The sequence below is a fragment of the Coccinella septempunctata genome, chromosome 2 (genome assembly GCF_907165205.1).
Source record: "Coccinella septempunctata chromosome 2, icCocSept1.1, whole genome shotgun sequence".
NCBI lineage: Eukaryota > Metazoa > Arthropoda > Insecta > Coleoptera > Coccinellidae > Coccinella > Coccinella septempunctata.
In genome coordinates, this window is record NC_058190.1 from 34,916,600 (window position 1) to 34,935,378 (window position 18,779).

The 18,779-nt window shown below is 34.9% G+C and overlaps 2 protein-coding genes across 7 annotated transcripts in view; one reads left to right on the forward strand and one right to left on the reverse strand.

Annotated features, from left to right (window-relative positions):
- Positions 1–18,779, forward strand: part of LOC123308130 — a 37,517-nt gene that overhangs the window by 7,926 nt on the left and 10,812 nt on the right. The window contains exon 1 of one of the 3 annotated variants that reach the window (XM_044890677.1): positions 13,283–13,623. The exons of 1 other annotated variant lie outside the window; for it this stretch is intronic. Coding sequence is in view for 1 of the 2 variants with exons in the window: in XM_044890676.1 (XP_044746611.1) it covers positions 17,379–17,417 (39 nt within the window). In the remaining variant the exon portion in view is untranslated. Of the gene's footprint in view, positions 1–13,282; positions 13,624–17,300; positions 17,418–18,779 lie in introns of those variants that run through there. One more of the 3 variants, XM_044890676.1, reaches the window with a different exon arrangement.
- On the reverse strand, positions 540–7,328 carry LOC123308131. 4 transcript variants are annotated; one of them, XM_044890681.1, is made up of 4 exons: positions 6,990–7,328; positions 4,223–4,275; positions 3,095–3,365; positions 540–693 (listed from the first exon to the last, which is right to left on the reverse strand). In XM_044890681.1, the coding sequence occupies exons 2-4, from the start codon at positions 4,257–4,259 to the stop codon at positions 621–623; spliced, it is 381 nt and encodes a 126-aa protein (XP_044746616.1). In that variant the 5' UTR covers positions 4,260–4,275; positions 6,990–7,328; the 3' UTR covers positions 540–620. The 4 variants fall into 4 exon arrangements, with proteins under 4 accessions (XP_044746616.1, XP_044746615.1, XP_044746614.1 ...); XM_044890680.1 differs by having other exon boundaries at positions 6,922–7,327; XM_044890679.1 differs by having other exon boundaries at positions 6,949–7,322.

Consider the following 18,779-nt stretch of genomic DNA (forward strand, 5'->3'; position numbering starts at 1 on the left):
TCGAAAGATATTTTGGATAGTATTTTGAGAGAGAAAACCCAATACATTTTTCGAGAAAATTCGAATACCAGTTCCCAATATCTGATTCTACGATTTAAGTTCGCTGCATCATTTTTATCAGAAGAAAAATTTTCAAAACAATGTTGCTTTACAAATAATTGAATAACGTGAATAAAGGGAATATAAAGCATCTTGATAGATTCTTATTCGGAATCTTCTTATGAGTGTGACAATTTCGTCAATTTCTTACATAAAAAAAAACAATGTGCCGTGTATAAAATTGTACGATTCTCAAAAAAGTGCAGCTATAAAATAATGATGTACCTACGACCTCAGAGTACATGAAAAAGTTCTGCTATAAACTACGAATGGTTATCTCCTGCTAATGTGTATGTTTAAAAGAATTATTGAATGTGATTTATAGGTAGGTTGTGTAGATGAAATGAGGAAAAAAACTATTTTTAACCACATGTTATATTTTCATAACAAGCTGTCCTTGTTTGGAAATTTTGAAATTCCTTGAAATAATGAGAGCATACTATTTTCCCATAATCGTTTAATTCAAAAAATAAATATACATTTACAATTTTTACATGAACAAGGATGTATTCGAACTGCAGTTATTCTCCACCATAATCATAATCCTCCTCAAATGGTTTGTCAGTTGCGTAGGTCAATTCATTTAGGTAATACCTGAAAAAATTTAAAATACTGAGGTTTTCATGATTACCTACATACCTATAACTCAAGTTATTTCAAAGGATCACTTCAAACCTAGGGTATGAATCATCAAGATCTTTTCAAATTAAAATAAAAAAAGCGGTCACTCAATGAGATTTCAATCATGTGAACATTGTGAACTAGTCATATCTCATATCAAATTGATATCAAAAGGAAAAGAAGACAGTTGTTAAGGGGAGGATAAAGGATAAAACAGCCATATTTCATAAACTGATCAATAATTCCTTATTCTGAGTAAGCATGAAAGTAGTTAACCATATTTTTTTCAAATTCTTATCAATGAGCACAAATTTGGATGCCCGTACGCTTTCGCAGAAAATGTTTGCAGGTATATAGAATAAAATGCTAAAGACGGCTGCGTCTGCGTCTGTACCCAGCTTAACACCAACAACATATGTATACCTATGCCACAGCCCACACAGAGATAAAAACAGAGAACTGTGTCTATGGACCTAATCATTGAAGCTAAGGGACGCTCAAATCACGATTTTATGCGAATTTTTGCGTTTTTTGATAAACGATTCTCTTTCGTTGGGATGAATTTATACTACGGGACTTTTACGCCATCCGTATTAGCCGTAAGGGGGGAAAGACAACCATAATATGTGGGGTGAACGATCAGGAGAAGTTGCGAATATTACTATAGATTCCACTTTCGTCGAAAAGTTGGCAGCACATTACGCACGTCTTCTTTCGGCAAGGTTTCGAATTGCAGGCAATGACGAGACTTTTCGAGTAATTTTTTTATCTGGAAATTCATTGAAAAAATCATTTCACCTCGGAAAGTGAATAATATGAATGAGCATTTGTTCTTTAATGAGAAAATTTTCCTGATTTTTTCTCCGTTTAACGAATAAAAATATTTCTGGCTTTCCGAGATGACGAACTGATTGAATTGAATTATAATGAAAACCGCATATAAAATAATGGTTTCTGACGTAAGATATTATCTTCTCGCTTTTTGAACTGACCACTGAAACTGTGTAGACCCCTGCATTAATTCATTCAATTCTCGGACTGAAGTGCACTTCGACACAAAATAATCGAAGAAATCAAACATGTAACTGATCAAAACATAAGCATTAGCATGATCCATAGCTGGCAGGGAATGCAGCTTATTTCCTATTCTCCTCGCAATAATCGAACAAATCAGATATAAGTGACAGTTGCCACCTGCCAATGAATGTCATTAATAAGTGTGAAGTCACAGATAACAATAACCACAGTATACGTTGGTTGCGCCAAAATTCGCCTGATGATGTTGTGCTGTTATATCATATTGTCGCCAACAACTACGCAATGTTATTACCATAGAGAAAGGTCTTTGGTTGTTACCAGATTCGTTAATCATTCATTGCTGAATCTCGTTACCGAGAATAAATCTACAAAAATACTCAAAAACCAGATTATCGGTGCGATCAAACTTATAATTTCTTAAGGCTACTTGCGACTGTGTGACCTTCTGTGACTGAAGAGACCCAACCGAGATCTACAGATCCTTCCACCTCCACAGAGCTCCCTCTGTGAATTCGCCGTACAGAGCTATTTTGGGGAGTCTTGTGTCTTGCATCCTCAGAATGTGGCCGCTCCATCTGAGTCGGGCCACTTCTCCATTTGAAACTTTGTTGAACCATCTGTTGTGCATTATTTGTCTCAGATGACGTTGTTGCATTTGTTCAAGCCGTTTAATATATAGCTGTAAGGCGTCCAGTTTTCGCTTCCGTAAAGAAGCGTTGGGAGGACCACTGCTGCTTTGTAAACAGCTGTCTTGGTCTTCAGATTGAGGTCGTGATTTTGAAACACTCTGTCCTTTAGCTTCCAGAATGCCCGTGATGCCGAATTGATACGGCTGTGAATTTCCGTGTCCAGGTTAGCCCTAGCATTTATGAAGCTTCCCAAGCATAGACAAACTTTTCCCAAGTATTTGAACTGCTCGACCTCTTCTAGAGTATCATCGTTCAGGCTGATATCTGTTTGAAGGCTTTCTGCCGGACTTACCAGGATTTTGGTTTTGTTATAATATTGAGTCTAAGGCCTAAAGCTTCGTATATATGTTTATCTGTAGATCCTGCTAGAGATTAGTGCTCAGTCGTCTGCATATTGAAGTTCCGTGAAAAACTTTGTGCGGGTTTTTGCTCTGAGGTTGAACAGGCCTCCATCAAATCTGAATCTTATTTCAACACCTCTTACAGGCATAAGTACTCATGCGTCAGTAATTATCGAGACTGCTATTGTTTCCAGATACCTACTATAGGTGTTACGTTATGAAGTATGGTTGCATATCTCTACCTAGCATAAACCACAAACCCAAAGCCACCCGCCTACTTTTCTTTCGAATATTTTTTCCACTTACCACATTGGTGCCTCAGAACAGTTGAAATTGTATTCCCAGTCACAAATTCTATATTCCTGATTAAAGCTAGTATCGTTTGCACACATGTGTGGAACTCTTCTACCATCTTCATCGCACATGTGAAAAATGTGGCAGTTGTGCTCGACGTCGGCGTAAAATCCTATTGCTCTGCCTTTGCATTCGAAGGTAAAGGTTATGTTCTCAGCTTCTATATCCCTCTTATGCCTGTTGGGAACCAGATTCGGTTGGAGATAGAGAGCCTGCAGTATTTCTGCAAACAATGAAAAAACTCAAAAAATAACCAAAGCAATGATCAATATTCATGGACTATAAAGAGGGTCAGTCAACAAATTTTCGGAAATGCTCAGTAACAGCATATGAGTCGATTACTATCTTTTTGAGAGGTTTAGTTTTTGTGCTAAGTTGATACTAAGTTGGACACTATTTAATAAATATTTGAACGTTTTGTAAAATAAAAGTATTCTTCATACTTTCTTGTATAATGCGCCTTTTTCGAATAATTTGGAGTTCAAAAATTAAAAAGTATCTGTGAAATATGAAAAATTGGGTACTTTGACTGAATACAACTACGTTTAAAAGATCCACAGATTATCTGTAGTGTCACAGATTCAGCTCGTTACTCTAAGGGTAATTTTTGTTTTTCCAGGACTGGCACTGCTCATAATGAAAACTTAATTCTGGAAAATGGTATAGAAAAAATGTGTTCCATTTGATCTCAATAATCTGCTGATAAAATATTTATACGAGTCAAAGACACACCCTGTATTGTATATAGAATTAAAAAAAAAGTAATTGCGAATTTTCTCCCTGCGTGGATGTAACAATATGTAACCAAATGACCGCTGTGTTCTTGTGTACATTAGCAAATTTGTTTTTCATCTTATACGGGAAATCAAAAATCGAATAAATAAGACATAAAAAAATATGATATTCTTGACATTTTTGCTTCCTATAACTCAATACATGTAGGTACCTAACTTAGTTCCAATTTCCATTTTCTTTCTTGAGACAATCATATCACAACGAGTATTGCGAGTATCTGACAATCGAGTTCATTTTACATGGTCATTCAGTACTGAAACTTTAAATACTATAACCTTCGCTTACCTATGCCAAGGATGAATCCAAGCAAAAAAATGAGCATGCTTACTCAACAATCCCTGAAAGCAATGAAAAAATTAATAGAACTATACTCAAATTATCACTTGTTGATCGGTAGGCTTGTACAATACTGCATCATGTTTTTTTTGTGATGAAAACGCGAAAATTGATTTATTATATTTCATAAATCGAATAAGTAGTGCAGATTTGGACATATTGATCATTGATATTATCAAGCAAAGCTGCGATTCAAGTCAACAAACAATTCATCGAAAAAAACTTCAATACATTTTCAGGAATATACTCATTATTTCTTTTTTTCTTCAATCGACTGAAAAGAGCAGCCTTAAAGTGATAATCTGAGTTTCGGAGAAAATAAAACTCGGCCAATTTTCTGTACCACCATTCATATTCGAGTTACAGCTTGTTGGGAAATTTTTTTTCAGTGCCTCATTTTTTTTCCACTAAATTATAATCTTGCCAATGATTAACAAGATTCAAATTCTAATCACAAAATTCATCCTCAAGAATATCAGCTATCATCACATTCTAATTTACAGTTTTTTCAGGTACTAATGAGATCATTGGGTATCAATGAGGTTTTAACGTTATTATGTATTTCGAATTCCATAATACCGTAACGCATATAGGTGAAATCTAATTAATTAGTAATTCTCAAAATCGACAATTGGGAGTATATATGGAAAAACCTATGACTTTTCATCATATTTGAAATTCAAAACGTCGACGAGTAGGTGTTGGATATGGAATTCTGATATTTCTGTGTTTGAAAACCTTACCCATCTTGTAACATATACCATTTTGTTATTATTATTCCGACCTAGAAGGAAAGTGACATGAATAAATAGTGAATAACTCGTCAATTGTAAATCATAAATTTACTTCTTATTATTTGGCAAGTAGTTTTTTTGTAGCCGCATTCGAGAAATGGGATCTCTCAAAGATGTGTTCCTAATTCGGAGGAACTAATTTAGGAGGAAATACAAGTTAAGAATGATGAAATTCATAAACGTTCTTGAATCTATAAGAGAAATGTATGGAGTATACATATTTATACCGAATTTCACTCTCTACAATTTCTTCTCAAATGTTTTAATTGTGAATACGAAATTAATTATTTGTAATCAGAATAGTGTGAAAAAAATTTCGACTACTTACTCTATATATAACAATGTTAATTGAATTAGTCGAATTTTGAATGAGCGAAAAATTTTACATACGGAGAGAATACAAACACGGAAAAACATTTAAAAAAAGATTGCTTTATATTATAGTAGGTACTTGAAAAAGAGACCTGATATTCTTTTTTGCCAAATACCTCTCGCATATTAATCGAAAGATATTTTGGATAGTATTTTGAGAGAGAAAACCCAATACATTTTTCGAGAAAATTCGAATACCAGTTCCCAATATCTGATTCTACGATTTAAGTTCGCTGCATCATTTTTATCAGAAGAAAAATTTTCAAAACAATGTTGCTTTACAAATAATTGAATAACGTGAATAAAGGGAATATAAAGCATCTTGATAGATTCTTATTCGGAATCTTCTTATGAGTGTGACAATTTCGTCAATTTCTTACATAATTTATCCGATTCGATAATGATAATGAAATACCCCTCTTCCAAACGTTATGTTTTAGATATTGGGAGAGAAAACCCTTACTAACTTCCAGACAAAACATTCCTCGTGTGCAGACTTTGGATCTTTGTCACGTCATCCATAGGTAGGCTATGAAATTATGAAGTTTGACCGTTTGAACTAAGCTTGAGTACATACTTACTTAGCCTAAGAAGATATAGAAAGGTAAGGACGCGCAATACGAGATCGGAAGTACTCGTGGTTTTGCCAAAGCCCTCTTAACACAGTGTTCAAAGCAAATATTATAGAGCATACAATCTTTGGTTCAAGCAAAGAGGTTCTTCTTTGATTATAGACTCTATAATCTTTGACAGTGTTAAAGAAGGCTGTGGATTTGACACTCGATACGTCATACTAGCAGGCATTGGCATAGCTACCATAAAATTAGGCAATAAATTCAAGTAATTCTATTCTCATCCAATAGCTCGACTAATACGTGAAAATAACTGCGGCACTGTGACTGTTAATAGTTAAAGCAATTTTAAATAATCTCATTTTACTTTACCCATTGTCTACGCTATGCCACTGCTAACGAACCCAGTTCTGTCCATTGAGCCACAGCCGACTCAATACGTCACCACTCTTCCGATCGGCTTTGAACTGAATTGCGCCTCATTTCTATCATGAGTAAATCAACGACACCGACTCAATAACAGTAGGTATACAATAAGCTAAAAACTACTTCGAAACACAGAATATGAATGCCATAGTACACTAAAATACAAGGTAGGTATATAAATTGTTTGAATAAAATGACCAATGAGTTCAAACGCGAGCCTTAAGTGAACCTAAAATCATTTCCAATTTGGAATCAATATGTTACAAGCTATTGAGCACTATACTTTCGATGCAAAATCTCACCTGTCAAATACCGTAACGCACTTTGTGATTTTTTCGAATTCTCGCTGTATCTAAATTTTCGATGTAAGAATAAAAAATGAGATTGTCTGTCTAGAAAATAGTTGAAGGTGTGGGTGCTAGTAATACGCCCATAAAATGCGAAAACCTTGTGTGGAACAGATTATTATGGACGTGACACATACCTACAATCGTCAAACAATCTTACTCACTTATCTCAAGTATCCATGTCACTAACAAAAAAGAAACTTGCCTACTGACCGGAGCTCAGTTTTTATTAAAATGTGAACATCGTGAAGGATGGCGGCTGTTCTTCCACCATCCGTGAATAACAAACCCACTTTCACCCAAGTTTATTTGTTTTCGGAGGATCTCCATATATCAGATGGAATTGGTAATTCCCAATGTCCACTGGACTATCCCATTTCTTCTCAGTATTGACTTGGACGGATGCGATTATGGCTGATCGTAAATTTCATTTCTTCCCACTTTCACTACCTTCTGTTTCGTCACGTCGTATCTAACGATCAAACTTTGCCATCTATCAGAAACGAAGCGCTATAATTTCATTCATCGAGATCTTCCGAAACCTCACTGAAAATGCTGAATCGATCGTAATTCAATTCAGGAAGCATTGCTGCAAGTTAATTAGGATTACGTTATAGATCATGGTGTCGTAAAAAAAGAAATGTTTGGAACATGCGGTGTTCGGGCTCTTGCAATTAGTGATGATCGAAGAACAAGAACTCTTTAAGAGAGTTTTGGTCTAAACGGAGTTAGAGAATCATTGTTGGTGTTTTCTGGAACATTTTCTGATTTTTCTGAGATCATGTTATGCTCAGAAGGCGAATCTTGAACTTGTATTAATATTACTGATATACAACTACTTACGAGGATGTATTGATATCTAGTTAGCCTAGACCAGTTCCATGCAAAAAAAAATATTGCGTTACCATAGCAACGAACAATAACTCATTAGAAGTGTCAGTGTGAAGTATGAGGTCAAAAAAGTAAACCAGAGCTACGCAATAATTTAAAAGAAAGATGATGTATACCGAAATTGTGAAAATCGAAAAATTGGGGTATCGAGCCATCATCAAGTACCTGTATTTAAAAGGGTTAAGAGATAAGCAGACTTATGAAGATATGCTTAATACCCTTGGTGATCAATGTCCTTCGTATGCGACCGTGAAAAATTGGACTGGGAAGGCCAAATTCTGTATCAGACCCCGAAAATATCGATGCAGTTCATGACATGATTTTGTCAGACCGTCGAATTGGGCTAAAACGGATATCTGAAGCACTAAATATTTCATACGAACGCGTTCATCATATAGTTCACGTCAATTTGGACATGAGAAAAATTGCTGCAAATTGGATCCCCAAATGTTTGAATGTTGACCAAAAGCGGGCAAAGGTATACTTCATTCAAATTTATTTTAGCAGTCGGTTGGCCATGGAATTTTGACACATTTCACTCTGTATAGTACGAAAATGTGGGGTTATGAAGCTTGTCAAAACATTTTTGGGTTTTGAATCAACGCTATGTTGCCCGTTCTACGTAAAAGTTTCTGTTATTACGTATTTTATCACAATGTCGAATCTCTTCGGAAAATATGTGACGAACATAATTGAAGTTTATACAAACTGTTTGAAGGCATACCAAATCCAGTTATTTGCATGGAAAATACAAGAGATCAGTATAATATCATAATATGCACTAGCTTGAGGAGAGTTAATGTTCGTTATCTTCTTTGGCTTACATCATTTGTAGATTTCAAAAATATTAACCCGAAGATGAAATGCATATGATGCAGTGGTTGGGGAATGGGTATCTCCCGAAGGAATTAACAGATAATTACAAGAATGTTAAATTCTTCAACAAAATCATCTTGCATCAATATAAGTAAAAGGAACAAAAGGAAGTTTCAAGTTAAGATGCAACTTCACCGTTGAACAAAAATTTCACATGAATAAACAAGTAACAGGGCAACTTGCGCGTATTTGTGGCTATTCATCTTAATACATTGACGTAATAATAATAATTAGATATTTATTAGTACCTTAAGACATTTACATTGTATAGGACAAGTCAAATGAAAAATAGAAAAATCCATTTTAGGGAACTTATTCTCCGATGACATTATTTATCGAAAATCTTGTAGTAAACTTCTCGCATTAATTCACTCAAACATAAAATTCTCAAATGCCACCACTTTTTTGGGTCTCCCAATAGAAGGAAATTCTTTGTCATCCTCTTCATTCATAATCTTTCTGATTGTGGAAATATGCAGCTGAAATATAAGTCGTTTAGATTCAGATGAAACATTATATAAATTCTCTTACATTGAATATGTTCGCTACCGTCTGACGTATTGTGGATTTTAGAATATCAGGGTATAACTATTTGAATGAGCCGACCTGAATTCTAAATAGCACTTCCTGAAACCCTGTTCCTTTTTTCAGTCACTTTTGGCATTTTCGAATTTTCGTAATAAAAATTGATATTAGTTGTGGCAACGGCGTTATGACATTAACGACATTTCATGAGTGCCAACCTAACTTCGTTCTAGTTACAAAAACTTGAGAAAATTATTTCATGGCCAACCGACTGCTAAAATAAATTTGAATGAAGTATAGAAGCATCGCGTTCGATCTGTGTTCGATTTGAAAACGATGTTGACTTCTTGAACCGAATTGTTACTATGGATGAGACTTGGGTACATTTCTACAATCCAAAAACAAAGCAACAATCGATGGAATGGCGACACTCTGGATCTCCAAGACCTAAGAAGTTTCGTGTCCAAAAATCTGCTGGAAAAGTTCTTGCTTTAGTTTTTTGGGATTACCATGGAGTATGGAGTAATCATGATTGATATTTTGGATAAGGGTAGAACAATAACCGGATATTACTATTTGACATTACTGACGACTCTACGGGAAAAAATTAAAGAGAAAAGACGCGGAAAGCTTTCCAAAGGTGTTTAGTTTTTGCAGGACAACCCCCCTGCACACAAATCTCATGTTGCTATGCCAAAAATTCGTGATTTAAGGTTTGAAATGCTAGAACAACCCTCTTATTTACCAGATTTGGCTCCATCCGACTATCATCTCTTTCCTCGACTGAAAAAAAGTTTAAAAGGTCGTAAATTTTCTTCCAGGAGGTAATAAAAAAAAGGTGTGGTGGTCTGGTTTGCAGAGCAAGAAGAAACATTTTTTTTAAAGGTCTAGAGACGTTGCAGGTTCGCTGTAATAAATGTATCCAATTAAGAGGAGAATATGTTGAGTAATAAAATATTTTGACATTGAAATTTTGTTTGGTTCTATAGTAGGCTAAGAATTTATCAATATATCCTCGTACTTGAATGTAGTGTCCTTGAATGGAAAAAGTGTGGGTACGGCCCATCGCAGTAGGGACAGGGCTTAGTGTTAGTCTTTCCAGGGGTTCAATTTTAGTAAGAGAAATGTAACATCCGAAGTGAATTTTAAATATATAATTGAAGACCAAGAATAAAAACAGGATCGCATTTCGAAAAAATTACTTAAAAAATGAATTCCTCCAGTTGCTATTCTCTTGTGACAAGTGTGTCCTGCAAAGTGAAAGTTGAATTCCTTAGAATAAATTATGTAGTTTTTCATGGCAATAACGAAATTTCTGTAAGGGATGTAAAAAATATAGATTTTGGGGCTTGAAAGAAAAATCATGATATTCTGGATACTGCCCTGAAAATATTGATATTTCATGAACCGTCTGAAAGAGCTTTCTGAAGTGAACAAACCCATAAATCGGACTTTGCATTCCAGAGTTATGGCTATCGCAAATTTAGACCAATATCTCCGAAACTAATAGGTTTACAGAATAAGCAACTTTTCTGAAAGGTCTGGATGACCTGCACTCACCCTTATATTAGGCTATGGTTAACGACTCATGAAACATCCCGTATATAAAAAACACTCGAAATTACAATAACATGAACCTTACCAACCCTTGTGTACCCCTCAGAGGGCCTGTCAAAGTCAAGTCACCCGAAATACGGGTTGATTTATTAATTTTCCAATTGGTCCTAACTTATGAATTATCTTGTTTCTTATATTTGATTCGTATATTCTTTGTCTACAGTAGTTTTGAATTACGTTCTCACGTTATGAAAAAATTTCTTATTTCAGGTCCAGCCTCAAACAAGAAGACGGAAGGTCATGTGTTGGCATACAAATTTTTCAGTTATTAACTTGTGTCATATTTACATAGATGTTTCGATAACGAGCTGGCACAAAATTGATGAAAAAATAAATTTTCGTCCCAAACAGTACTTTTCAAGCTTCTATCCTAAAAATCACCAACTATTAATTTTTCTGTTGATTTATGGATTCTTACCTTTACAACTGTTTAAAATAAAGTTATATCTAATGAATGAATGTGCATTTATCCTCATTTTCATCTTAACGAGCACCTGTAGTTACATAAGCGCTTCCTGACTGCTCGCTACACGTGGCACTGAAAGCTTACCATGAGCCTACATTTTTAAAGCTCCTTCTATCTGCTCAGTATGCATAGTACTAAAAGCTTCGGAGTCCTATATTTATATCAGAGCATTCTATCTGCAGGTTATACGTGGCATCAAATGCTTACTGAGCGCCTATCTTTTTATGAGTGCTTTCTGATCTCCTCGGTATACACGGTAACGAAAGCTTTTTAGCTATAGTGCTTATAATTATATGAGCGCTTTCTGGCTTCTCGATATACGCTTCACTGGAAGTTCACCAAGCGCCTATTTTTCCAAGAACGCTTCATATCTGCTCGGTATACCCGCTACTAAAAGCTTACAAACTGCCTATATTTATATGTGCACTTCTGATCTGCTCGGTACCCATACACTCTAAAGAAAGCTTATTACCTACCTTACCCATATTTTTATGAGCCCTGGCTGCTGGGTATACGCGGCATTAAAAGCTTCGAAGTGCCTATATTTATATGAGTATACTTTCTATCTGCTTGGTATACGTGTCACGTGTCACCGAATGCTTACTGAGCGCCTATATTTTCAAAAGTGCTTTCTATCTGCTCAGTATACGTGACACCGAATGTTTACCGAGCGCCTATATTCATATGAGCGCATTCTATCTGCTTGGTATACATGGTACCGAAAGCTTATTACCTAGCGCCTATATTTATAGTTAGTTTACTCAGAGTAACTAAGAACTAATACATAAGAAAGGCAGCAATCTCATAAGCAGGTGACACGTGAACGCCATATGCCGATAGATTGAACACTTTCTTAGGTATTAGTTCTCAGTTACCTACTCTGCATAAACTCACCATTATATGAGCGCTTCCTGGCTACTCGGTATACGCTAAACTAAACGCTTACCAAGCGCCTATATTTATATAAGCACTTCTGATCTGCTCGGTGCCTATACATGGTAAAGAAAGCTTATTACCTACCTGACCTATAATTATATGACTATACTTTCTATCTGCTTGGTATACTTGTCACCGAAAGCTTACTGAGCGCCTATATTTTTAAAAGTGCTTTCTATCTGCTCAGTATACGTGACACCGAATGTTTACCGAGCGCCTATATTTATAGTTAGTTTACTCAGAGTAACTAAGAACTAATAACTGAGAAAGGGACCAATCTCATAAGCAGGTGACAAACACTTAAACACTATATGCCCGATATATTGAACCCTTTCTTAGGAGTTAGTTCTCAGTTACCTACTCTGCATAAACTCACCATCATATGAGCGCTTTCTGGCTACTCGGTATACGCTAAACTAAACGCTTACCAAGCGCCTATATTTATATGTGCACTTCCTATCTGCTCGTTATACACGGTAACAAAAGCTATAGTAACTAAAAACCGAGCGCTTATATTTATATGGGCGCTTTTTATCTGCTCGTTATACAAAGTACCCATAAACACGTTTTTATAAAATAAGTTTTTCAAACAAATCAAAGAGACCAATTTTTCTAGTGTGGTTTCCTTCGTCATCCTCAATTTCAAGATATTCTGAAAAAGAAATGCTGCGATGAGGTTTCGATTCGTTTGCGCCAATGAAAATAATTCTGGTCATAGACAAATAAAATCGAAACTTTCAGAAGTGAATAAATGAGATTTTCGAACAATTGCTTTCGTTCCCCAGATTAATACTAATGAGCTTTTGTTCTTCATCTCCTTAACCACAGCCCTCTAAAACACAGAGGTTGAGAGGACTTAATTCAGCTGTCTACAGTGACTCTATACTTGTATAGAGTCACTGTAAGCTGTCAAATGCAGAGTTTCATCTATATTATATTTTACTAGTTGAAAAAAAGGTGGAAATTTGAAAGACACAGTGCGGGAAGAATGTATTGTATGATAGATAGTCTATTGATGCGCAAGAGATACGTGTGAATCCATAAAGATCATCGTGTGTTGCATAACCGAAGGTAATGGTCAAGGAAATTGACCACCGGAGCTGTATCCGAAAAGGTAACGGTCCCGTTTAAAGTATGAACAAAGAGGTTACGCCGAAGATATTAAACTTTCTTCCTCCGTTCTTTTAAACGCGCAGCAATTCACGGTCGTCGCTGGAGCACCATGGTCAATGTCATAGTCAATTCTTGGTTACTGTTAGACACACATCATCAGCTGTTGCCTAATTGACATACTACCTAATTTCACATGAATGAGGATCTTCTTCCGTCAAATATCTCACTGAAGAGTTTCTCCCCGTTGTTAACGATTCATTGTACCGGTGATGACTGTAGTCGATGATGACCGAATATTCGCGGCTTGATGGGTTTTGCATTGTAAAGTGATAAATCAGTCGTGTATTCTGTTCCTGCAGTGAAGCTATGTCCTGCTCTTAGAGGCCTCTTTGGAATCGGAATTTAACTTGTCTGGGTGAGTAAATTCGATTCATTTCAACAAGGAAGATTAATTTGGTAGCTTCATATATTTTGAGTGGCTTTTTGCCAACAACGGCACTTGTTTTACTTCTTGTATCGCAAAAGTATCTCAATAATTTTCGCGTTTTCCATACACATACATCATCGCTGAAACATGTGATGTGTAGGTACAAACTTATAAAATCGAAATTGATTCAGACAAATAACATTATTGGTTGATATAGTAATATAAATATCAACTAATGTTACCATATAAATTGAATCAACCAGGTACTTGCCCCTAAAGGCCGAATTTCACCAAACGGTGTAACTCCGCTGAACTCATCGCCTAAAATTCAAACTCAAATACTCACCCTGTCAGAGCCGGAGCGAGGGCGTGGCGAGAGAGGCGGTCGCCACGGGCGCTAGCGATCTGGGGGCGCAAAATAAAAATAATAAAAAAACAGTATTCTCTCCAATTGAATATTTTTCATTTAATATTCAACACAAAACATAATATTATAAAAATATGCCAAACACATTATACATATGTGTGTGAATTAAATTAATCTGAACGTAAACGAACACTATACAGGTGGGACTGTAAACGTCCGTAGTCCACAGCATGGACTGGAGAATAATAATCAAATACTTAATAATAATAAATTATTAAGATATAGTCCACACCATCAGTCTGAAAACAGAATGTGTCGCCACAGCCTTCTAAAGAACGTCTCTATTGACGGCTATGGCGTCGCATAACTACCAACGCGATAACAAAGGCCATGTCGAGATCTACTTACAAAAAAACTATCGGAGACCGATTGAGGCGCAAAACCTTAGCCGATTGGGGGTATTTCCGTCAGAACATAGACAACAATAGCTCCTGGAGAACTGGAGAGCTGGTAAATTATCACAGATAGAGGTTACAGAAGAGGAAAAGAGAAGAAAAATAAAATAGCCTGGAGTAGAAGCTGATGATGAAACATTCTAATTTTGACTAGAAGAATAAGCTGAAAAAGGACCTCATTCAAGTATTGAACTATATTTCAGTGCAACTCGAAGAAAGATTCAGTGTTTTGCCAGAAGTTTCTGAAGACAGCTTTCTCGATGGAATACGTTTGCAAGGCTTTCTACTTGGCGAATTAAACAAGAAAGCATTGAAGTATAGTCCCGATTCAGATCCATACAAATTTGTGTCCACTCAAAATATTCTTGACTTTATCTGTAACTACAGCTACATATTAACGTTCTTTCAACAAATTGAAATTAGTGAAAACCTATTTAAGGTCTTTAACTGGACAGGAAAAGCTGACTTATTTAGCATAGCAGTCCCATCAATAGAAAAGAAAAAGAATCACGACATCATTGATATTCTTGCAGAAACCAAAGCAACAAAAGTCAAATTATAGTTCATTTTGAATGCATGTTATTGTTATTTCGTATCCCTTTTATTTTGATTTTATTTGTATTAATTTCTTTAAAATAGGAAAGATTTTTCCGAGCAAAAAAAGCTAGGTATTCGATTATGAAAGATAAATACAAATCAACATAGGAAAGAGAATTTCTTAGGGGCGCATTATGAGAATTCGCCACAGGCGCCAGAATCCTAGTTCCGGCTCTGCACCCTGTCTATAAAGGGTGAGTCTTTGACTGGTACGAATATTTTAACAGTAGATTCTTGTGGTCAAAAGAAACACTCACCATTTTTTCCTATTCGGCCCTGATAAAAAGATTTAGCCATTTTAAGTTTACATAATGAGGTTTACCACCCCTGATAAAACAAAATTACCTTAAGAATAACAGGCTAAATCTATGGCACTACACATCTGTAGATCTTTTGGAGAGGGTTCCTATATTCACTCAAAATGCGCAATTTTTAAAATTTCACAGATATCTACTTTTTGATTTTTGAACATCAATTTACTCGAAAACGGCGCATTATGCGAGAAAACATGAAGAATACTTTTATTTTACAGAACGTTCAAATATTCATTAGAAAAAATTCAACTTAGTTTTACGAGTTGGATTCTTTGAATGTTTGGTATGTTCATGGTACTTAATATGATCATAATGAAAAAACTGGAAGACGTGGGTAATATCCTATGTTCGAAAAAGATTAATCAAATAAATGAAAAACTGAAATTCATTTCATTCGATAAAACCGTTTATAGGATAGAACTAAAAATAACATTTTTTCAAGGTTTTTCAACAGCCTGTATCCTTAAAATCGAGCCGATTCGGAAAAATGTGTTTCTTTTGACCTCAAGAATCTATGTTAAAATATTTGTGCGAGTCAAAGATTCACCCTTTATACGTAAGTATGTATCCATTGTATGCATGAGCATGAGAATTGGATGGGAATTTTCAACGAATCTTAGTTTATTTTAGGTAAGCTTTGATCCGTAGTCGTAAAGCATACTTCTTGGTTGTTTTGTGGTGGTCACTCTTTTTGAATACGGTAGATTCGGGTGACTTAGGACAGTCCTGTACATTGGGGCAATTATGAGTGAAGGGACAAACTTATAAGATTGTGTAGCGTCTTTTCGGTTAGTTTAACAATTAATTCCTGTTTTGAGTTTGTCCTGACCAGTGCGTTTAAATTGAAGGGAAAAATTAACGAATTCAGGAGAGTAAAAGCGCGTTTTTTATGGCCCTTATACTTTCTAGTGTCCTGTACATGTGTTTCACTTTGTGCAGGTGAAATTTTTTTTCTGGATACGTGGGATATTGGGATATTAGATATGTCATGAAACAATGTTGTTTACAAATCAAACGGCAACACGGATCTCATTAATTTATTTTTTTGTTTCATAGCGTGACTGGTGATAATGCCTAATAGATACAAGCGACGCATTGGCAGCAGGAAATATGCCGATTTTTAGCAGGATGTTATTATTTACGTTATTTCCACAAAGAAATCACCAAAGAATGAAAGAAATCAAAGTTCCCTTGTTTTGTTTAGTTTTTTTTTACATTTGAGTTGCAATATATTTACTTTCGCTGTAATAGGGGTTTATCATTTAATTTCCTTACCGAATTTCAACTATATAATCACAAATTCTAATTTTTCAAAACTATACACCGTCCCAAGTCACTCATTTCATTTGAGAGTTGAGAAATCAATAGATTTTTACTTGTGTCCCAAGCCTCCCAAATCGGTGGGTGACTTGGGACAAGTATATTTTATTTTTTTCAAAATTTATATCCGGATTCTGAAGAATGGTATATATCCTAATCAATAATGTGAGTCATTAAGCATATTCGAACCTCTTTTTCAGATGAAAATAATTTTTTTTCAGTTGAGAAAAAAAGAAATAGCTTTTTCTCAGAAATTGAATGAGATAAAGTTGATATTTATTTTCGTGAAGAGCAGTGGCGTAAAAATTATTATCTTGATCAAGCTGTTTAGCAAAAACTAATTCATTGGATTTTTTCTAATCATACTTTAAAGCCCTGTACTTTGTGAACGAAGCATTTCCCGAATGCAGTTCATGCAACAAATTCATATTATTTTTCGATTCCTTATAGTCTACTGGATTTTCCATCTTTCAAACTGGATGATCAATAGTTCGGTTATCGTAACAAGCCTCCAATTATTACGAGAAACGTACCGATAAAGTTTTTCTACATAGCAGGAAATTAATAATAACAAGTTTGCTTCAGGTTGTCGCGTGCCAGCTGGTTATATGTAATTATTTTAAAACGCATGAAATATGGGTCTCTTTGCTTCAATTATTATTCCAAATAGAATATGATATTAATTTGATCATGAAAAGTGTATCATTATTTCGTGCAACATTATTTCAGGTAGCTATTTTTGTAGAGATTTAAAAACTGAAGAAATTCCTTCCTTTTATTATTCCTAGTTACTGTTCTATATTTTCAAATCAGTTAGTTATACTATACGGGGTGCTCCATAAATCAGGGCAATATTAAATTATTACGAAAAAGGAAAGCTCTCAATCCCAATTTTTTAACATATATCCATTTTATCGATGGGGTCTCATTAACGCAACAAAAAATTCCGATTCAAATAATGCATACTTATAAATATATAATAATAATTAATAAATTCATCATTACTTTATACCAGCATCGGTCATTACTTCATAATTTTCAAATCAAAATATCCCGAAAACGGTACACACTGTAAAGACTATCGAGTCTTACCAAGAGAAACTTTTTGGTGTAAAATTGAATGATGTTTAAGTTCACATGAAATTTTGATTAATAAATCTAACCTCAAAAAAGCCATATTCAATACCACGGGATACTCATATATCCGTATGGTTTCATACATTGAACTCTTTTATTAGAGTTCAATGGTTTCATACTACTTGGTACGAACCGTGTAACAAGCGCCCTCTATGAGAGTCAGATATAAAAACAAATTCATGGGATCAGCTTCCGAAACATTATCGTCATTACAATGTTGACCGTAGTTTCGGCGAAATCGTAGTATCAAATACGGATTGCGTTAAGTAAATTTTTCACTTATCGAACCCCCAACATTTTTCCGTTTTCTGTCCATCACGGGATCACCTTTTTTTCGAAACACCCTGTATTATGATTTTTTTTTAATAATCAGAATATGATAATGTTCTTAGCTCAATCATTTCCGAAAGTATAACAGAAAAACGAAATAATCCTTATACTATTTGGTGGCCATTGATGAACTGTTCAACTCTTCTACTATAAATACTAACCTTCCAAGTTCTAGAGTGCATTTCTCTTTCGTTTGATATGGTCTTTGTATTGTTATTGTTTCATTACCGGTAATGTACTAATCTTGTTTACATGAGTGGATAAGCACATTTCACCTATTTTTAGAGAGCACTCAATTACAATGCGTTAATAAGTGTATTGATGGTAGCTAGGCTAAGAAAAAAACAGAAAAATTCCCTTTCAGACTCTGATGAGCCTACACATGTGGAGTATAAATAGTTACAAAAAATGGGTACAGTTAACATTTGAACACAATATTTTTCATTATTTGTCGTTGATTTATTATAATATATTCGAAGAATTTTTAATTTTCAATATGTATACGTTTAAATTTAATGAAGGTTCATTCAGAACCTTGTATCATATCATTGTTAATAATTAATGGAAATACATAGGTAGGTATTTATCCACTATATAGTGATATAGATAGGAAGCATCAATATT

Coding starts and splice junctions, on each gene's coding strand:
- LOC123308131 (XM_044890681.1), bottom strand. CDS start 4,259: ATGCTCATTTTTTTGCTTGGATTCATCCTTGGCATAG. Junction 3,366..4,222: donor TGGATTCATCCTTGGCATAG/GTAAGCGAAGGT, acceptor CATTGTTTGCAG/AAATACTGCAGGCTCTCTAT. Junction 694..3,094: donor TGTTCTGAGGCACCAATGTG/GTAAGTGGAAAA, acceptor AAATTTTTTCAG/GTATTACCTAAATGAATTGA.